At 35.8% G+C, this 7,302-nt stretch overlaps 1 protein-coding gene across 1 annotated transcript; it reads right to left on the bottom strand.

Moving 5' to 3' along the window:
- Positions 1-3,097: 3,097 nt before the first annotated feature.
- On the bottom strand, positions 3,098-6,418 carry LOC130998689 (uncharacterized). The gene has a single exon (XM_057924100.1). It carries the CDS (start codon positions 6,416-6,418, stop codon positions 3,098-3,100), a length of 3,321 nt encoding a protein of 1,106 aa, XP_057780083.1.
- Between the last annotated feature and the right edge of the window lie 884 nt (positions 6,419-7,302).

The raw sequence follows: 7,302 nt of genomic DNA, 5'->3' as shown, positions 1-7,302 counted from the left end.
TGAGACATATTAGGCAAAACAAATTTTTAAATAACTTATAAAGTGTAAAAATAAATTTTAACCGCTCATAAAATCTCCAAAAAATAAATAAATTCACAAACACCAACTATATAAGCTGTAAATACGTATAAACTACAAGCATAAAGAGAATACGAAAACGTTGCAAAAGACGACACTGCAATGAGATTATGAAAAATTTACTAGATTTAGTTGATCTAGTAAACACCATACACTAACTTTATTTTTTTTCTGAAATCACACTTGATTTGATTGCTATAAATTTTGTTGGTGGTTCCATACTTCTATTTATGGTCTCTATTTCAGATGTTGCACAAAGCAATCGCCTCCTCAGTGCTCGCCCCAAATCAATAATATGATATAAGTTGTTTTTTGAAAACAATATAATATAAGTTGTTAATTGTTTTGATTAACAATAATTACACACAACCATATACTTAGGTATACTAAGAGGGTGTTTGGTTGAGCTTATAAGTTCCTCAAAACAGCTTATAAGTTGTTTAAGAGCTTATAAGCTCCTTCAAAGTGTTTGGCAAAATAAGCTCTTAAACAGCTTAAAAGCTCCAAAAGTTTATAAGCTCTCCAAAAAATAAGTTCTTCTACCCCAACTTATTTTTTTATAATTTCATATGCAACAATCTTTTTACAAATATTTTTCAATTATAATTTATTATTTTTATCATATATCATTCAAAATAGATATGTTATACAATCCAAAAAATAAATAAATTCATAAAAGATTATACAGTGGGATTTGTTATCATTCGTGTTTTTCTTATTGGATTCTTGATTTTCTTGAATTATCTTTTTGTTCTTTGTTTCTTTTCAGATAGAATTTTGGATCGATCTTTTGCTAACGATCTTGGGATACTTACCGGGGATAATATTTGGGGGATGGGAGGAATATTTTTCTAATTACTATAAAGTAGTAATTTTTATTTTTTTATAAAATTAATTTTTAGAAGTATTTTTCTTTTTTAAATATAATCAATTATGCAATCTGACGGCAAGCGGGACCTCACCACCATCCAAACGGACGCTCTGCATGTGGGACTTCAACACCAAACAATACAATATCGCACCTACGCACACGGAATTGAACCCAAGATCTCTCACATAGAAGAGTCTTTGGGTGCTTTATTGACAATTTTACGTACTTGGCTAATTTCACCGAGTTTATTTTAAATTTAAATTGTTTACCATCTCGATTTATCCCTACAATAATAAATAAGTTATTATTTTACGGAAATTTATATTGTTTAATATTTTCAAAAGTGAATCTATTAAGGGGCTGTACCGGGCTTCAACTAAATGCAAGTCCAAAACTCTACATTCGAAAATAAAAATTAATCTCTTCAAAATAATTAAAATATTAAAATAAAGTAGACTTAAATTAGTTTACATGCATTCTATAAGAAAATAAATACATACTACATGAATAATTTAATTTCTAGATTGAATCTATATTATTTTTCTATGCGAGTTTAATAATTTCTAGACATGAACACGTTTTATTTTTCTTTGTAAAGCTTATATTGCATAAAATTAGACTCCACCACGAGCAAATCCTTTGCAAGTTTCTCTCTTCAAAAGAAAATAATATAATTAAAAGAAAAACATAAGAACTTTCTCCCAACTCTTAAAACAAGTAGATTATGATTTAGGATCCAAATTAGAAATTTTCATGTTACAAGATATTTCATCTTTTGTACTATATATATAATATATGGCAAACTATCACTTTAACTAATTATACTTCACAATAATAAATCTATTGTTGATGTAGAATGGTATGCTAAATAGTCAAATAAAACTACCAAACCATGTGATGAATATTTCAAAAGGTTTGATGGTATGATCAATAGTCACATAATCAAATTTATGAAAAAAAATAAAAATTGATTAAACATATATACACGAATTGCCATCAAGCCTCAGATTCAATTTTTTTTTTCACATTGAGCTTCACTCAAGGTAATTCTAGAGTAATTCAAGAACCATCATAGGCTGATATGGTATACTTCAAGAAATACAAAATTCAAAGCAATACCAAATCACTATAAACTAAAACAAAAACCAATGGAAAGAAAAAGAAAAATCAAATGAACAGAGCCATGGAACAAATGCCAAAACTTATCACCAAAATCAAAACATAATTGCTAGACAAAAATTAAATGAAAAAGTTGATTGAGGCATGGCCGAATTAGGGCTTCTACTCTTTAATGGTAGGGTTTAAATAGATAATGATCATCCACTATAATAGGGCACACGGTTGTTTTTTTTTTTTTTTGGTTTGATAGGGTTTAAATAGATAATTAATGATCAAAATTATATAATTTAAGAATATTATCTCACATATTTAAATAATGCAACATCCTCCATAATAATCTGATGTTGTTGGTAGAGATCAGCACGAGTCCGAATAAATTGGAAATTAAATATTTGGTTGGTTTGGTTTTATTTCGATCGAACAGAAATAAATGAATTTGAAATTGAAACAATGATAAGAAAAAAAAAATGAAAATAATTAATATAGAATTTTATGTCCGATATCTATAAGGAATTAAATACAATATGAATAAAATCATAATTTTTTCATTTTCTTTTGAGTTAATAAAATTGCAATTACTCGTCTAATTCATTGCCACTATTAAACTAGTAAGCTAGTAATTAAATGCTGATATATTTATTTTATAACACAGTTTGCTACGTGTCACTCTGAATTATATTTGTATGTTAACCAAGTCTACGATTTCATCTCATTGCTATGCAAGTGCAGGTCTATATTAAAAGCGGTATTTTATAAAAGATAAAACAAAGGAAGAACAAACCCATGAAGGCACAGAGACGCCAACTATGGGACGAGTGTACTTGACAAGAGCAGAAAGTGTACTTGACAAGAGCAGAACAAAAAAGCAAACGAGCGGAAGGAAACACTTCAGGAACTCCGGCCTCACCATCGTTCCCAAGTAAATCCGGCTCAAACAAACAAAAGACAAAGACCAAAGAACCCAATCAGCCATGAAGCAGGCCAAGACGGGCACGGAACAACAACAATCAGAAGCACCCCTAACGGGACTTAGATGCGACGAAGATGACTATGGCTCGCGATGTCTCGGATGACAGCGTCCTCAATGACCTCAATCCCATTGCTCCAAAAACCCTCTTGTCTCGCAGGGTTTGCCATAATGTCCGCCACAACGTTTCCCTCCCGATAAATATGCGAAACCCGAAAAGTGATCTCATGTAAGCGAGCTAACGTCTCCTTCCAATAACTGATGAAACGCCAAGGAACCTCCATCGATCGCTGCTGTAGGAGACGAACAACATATGAGGAGTCCGCCTCGAGCCAGAGCTTGCGCCATCCTCGGTTATAAGCTATCGCAATGGCAGTGATCGCCGCAAGTAGCTCAGCTTCAAAAGCGAAGCCCGATCCTCCCTTTGTGTGGAAACACCCCTGAACAGTTGCAGCGTGGTCTCTGAACACTCCACCACCAGCAATTAAACCCGGTGAGCCGGACGCAGAGCCGTCCGTATTTACTTTGATCCAACCAATATCCGGCGGCCACCAATGCACAGATAAGAATTCCGGCGGAGGTGCAGGCCGAGAAGAAACCCCAATGGATCGTAAAGTGAGGTAATCGTTCCATTCATTGGCCATGTAGCCGAGCTTCAACGGCAACGCCTCGGCTTCCTTGAAAGCCGTCTTTATAAAGCTCAGAACCTTTATGGCAGTAAAAGCCTGATCGTCAAATATGCATGCATTCCTGCTAGTCCAAATCATCCAGATAGCGCTTAGAATTCCAATCTTCCACACTCTTCCCAGAAGAGAGCTAAAATTCATATTCCACGCCATGACCAATAAACTCTGGATGTCAAGGCAGTCAAGCAGATGCAACTGCCTAAACCAGCCAAGAAAGGCTTGCCAAATCGGAATCACCCTAGAACATCCCCAGAAAGTGTGATTAATAGATTCCGCAGCAGTAAGGCAAATCGGACAAGCATTGGGAACAATGAGCCCCTGCCTAATCATGCAATCAATCGTAGGAAGCCTCCCATGAATGAGTCTCCAGCAGACAATGGAGCGGCGTATAGGAACAGCCGTATCCCAGATCCACTTCCCCCAAACAACTTTGGGGTATCTATGTGATATATTGGCGAAAGCCAATGAGGAAGTAACATCTCCGCGCAAAGAGGCCTTCCAAAAGCGCTCATCATGCCCATCTCCCAAATGGATAAGAAGGATATCGCACACAATTTCAGGGAAATTATCAACAAAGTTTTCAGAGAAATGCCACTTGCCATCAAAGAAGTAATCTGAAATAGGCTGTTGTAATAAACCCCATAAAAAGACAGGAATGCCAAGTTTATCACGAATCCTATACCCCAACCAATCATCAAGCCAAAAGAGGGTGTACCGCCCGTTCCCCACCATGACATAAGAGTCATCCACCAGTACATTAATTTCATGCTTAACACCTATCCAGATCGAGGAGTTTGCCACATTCTCTTTGGCATAGCCCTGCGGATTGAGATAACGAGAAGAAAGGGTTTTGTGTGCAAAGGAATTACCTTTTATAATATTCCAAGCCAGCTTCATTAGAAAGCTCTTGTTCATTAAAGTAAACGAGCGTATTCCTAATCCACCCTCCTCCTTAATGGCGCAGCATCTGCTCCATTTTACCGAACAAGAAGGCTTTTGCTCAGTGTTCCCAGTCCATATAAAGTTTCTGCATTTTCGATCCAGCTCATAAAGAAGCGACTTTGGCCAGCTGTAAACCATCATAGTGTGAGTTAAGGAACTTTGAATGACAGAATTCACAAGGCAAATTCGGCCAGCCATCGAAAGATGCAAACCCGCCCATCTTGAAAATTTATGAATAATTTTATCTTTGATGCTTGTGAGATGAGAAGCCCTTGGCTTCCCCACAAATAACGGCGCTCCCAGGTAAGTAATATGATCATTCCCTTGAGTGAAATTCAAGACCTGATTTATTCCACGCTTCATAGACGTAGAAACTCCCTTCGCAAAGTATATCCGTGATTTCTCCAAGCTGCAAACTTGTCCAGACAGCTCCCCATAGTACTCTAGAATATGTTTTATCGTTTTAGCATTACGAATGGAAGACCTGCAAAAAATGAGAATATCATCGGCATATAGAAGATGAGTTGGGAACAACATCGATCTACAAAAGCTCATAGGAGTGAGGCGACGAGCAGCGACACAATTCAAGATCAGGTGACTAAGCAAGTCTTCGGCGATGCCAAAGATAATAGGAGAAAGAGGATCTCCTTGTCTGACCCGTCTATTGCAAGCAAAATAACCACTGAGATGTCCATTGTAAAGTATGGAAATTCTGGCCGAGCTGAAAATGATGGAAATCCATTGAATGAATCTTTCATGGAAGCCCAAAACACGAAAAACCTTGAGAATGAAATCCCAGTTCATGGTGTCAAATGCTTTCTTGATATCAATCTTGCAAGCCATGTTCGCGCTTCGATTAGTGCGATTCATGCAGTTGAAGCCTTCTGAACCAAGCATAATGCAATCATGGATAGACCGACCGCTGATAAAGCCAAATTGATTCTGGGAAACAATATCAGAAGCAACTCTGTTGAGCCTGACCGCCAAAACTTTAGAGATGATTTTAAAGAAGAAATTCGAAAGGATGATCGGCCTTAGGTCAGAGACCGAAGACACCGCCTCTGCCTTAGGAATCAGCACCAGAGTATTAGCATTGCAACCATCGGGGAGATAAGAATTTAGGAAGAAACAACGCACAGCACGGATTATATCTTCCTTAATTATATCCCAACAGTGATGAAAGAACACCCCTGAGAACCCATCCGGCCCTGGAGCGCTGGAAGCATCCATGCTGCGGACAGTAGCCGTGATTTCCTCATCAGAAGGAATATCAATCAAGCACCTATTATGTGCCTCGTTGACCTGCATGTCGATGTGTGCTTCCAAATCAACCAAATCCACATTGGTGGCAGCTCCTTGCGAAAAAAGAGCAGTAAAATGTTCCACAATGTGGCGCTCAATAGCTGACTGCTCATAAACCATGTCACCCTCAAAGTTGAGATGATTAATGACCAGACCCGATTTCCTATTCCGAAGCGCCTTGTGGAAAAAAGCCGTGTTTCTATCACCATCTTGAAGCCACTTGACCCGACTTTGTTGCTGAAGTTGTACGTTCTTTCTGGTAAGCATCGTGTTTATAGCAGCTTGCTTAGTTACTTCCTCATCAAAGTTATCATCCGTGTACCCTTCCCTTGAAATACGCGCCTGAACAGAAGCAAGCTCCTCCTGTGCTTCAGCTAACTTAGCATCAAGGTTGCCAAAGGTAGTTCTGTTCCATTCCCTTAGCACACTTTTTAATCTTTTCAACTTTATCATAATTTGTTACTAATCACGAGATGTAACGTAAGTTTGCAAATTTCTGTAATTAATTAATAGTAAAATGTCTTTAAAATAATACACCACAAATTAATAGATTTCTTTCGTCCTTATTTCAACATTATAGTTTTAAAGTGACTTCTAAAATGTGACGAATTAAGTCACCACTTTTTCAATTTTTATGATTTTATCCCCCCAATTTTGTTTCGATCGCTGAAGTGGTGTCAAGGACATGCAATTTTACATGTTCTTTTATTATAGCCTGATCTGTGACATTTTGCTATTTCATTCTTAGGTCTATTTGCGTAAATTTGGTTTGGCCCTCAGTTGAAAAAAATTGGGAAAATGAAATTGCAAAAATTTTAAAAAGTTATAATTTAATTCGCCTCACTTCAAAAGTCGAGTTAAAATTATAATTTCGAAATAGTTCTTTCATTTGTCAAAACCCTTAATAAAATAATATTCCATTTATAAATATATAGATCCTGCCAACATAAATTAATCAACTCTGGATAAAGTACAATTATGAATATTATAATAACTTATTAAAATATAAATTTAATATTTTTTTAATTTTTAAACATAAATAAAATTCATGTGAATTTTATCCATAACCTCATTTTGCATGATGACTTTCAATATTGAATCATCTTCGAATTGATCGTTATCAAAAACTTCAATAATACCAACCAACGTTCCTCTAAACTTGTAAACATATGAACATTTATCATATTCATTTTTCACCATGAATCTATTTAATGTAAATAACTAAATTTAATATACTATTTATTTTTAATATATCAATAAAATTCCTAAATCCAAAAGTCATAGTTATAAAGATTTTACCGTATGTAGTAGTTCAAATAGAAATCCTGCTATTCATG

The sequence above is a fragment of the Salvia miltiorrhiza genome, chromosome 8 (genome assembly GCF_028751815.1).
Source record: "Salvia miltiorrhiza cultivar Shanhuang (shh) chromosome 8, IMPLAD_Smil_shh, whole genome shotgun sequence".
NCBI lineage: Eukaryota > Viridiplantae > Streptophyta > Magnoliopsida > Lamiales > Lamiaceae > Salvia > Salvia miltiorrhiza.
Note: the sequence above shows the minus strand (reverse complement) of the source record. Positions and strands in the feature narration are given on the sequence as shown.

What these genes read in the sequence shown, in the direction of transcription:
- LOC130998689 (XM_057924100.1), bottom strand. Translation starts at nt 6,418, where the DNA reads ATGATAAAGTTGAAAAGATTAAAAAGTGTGCTAAGGGAATGGAACAGA.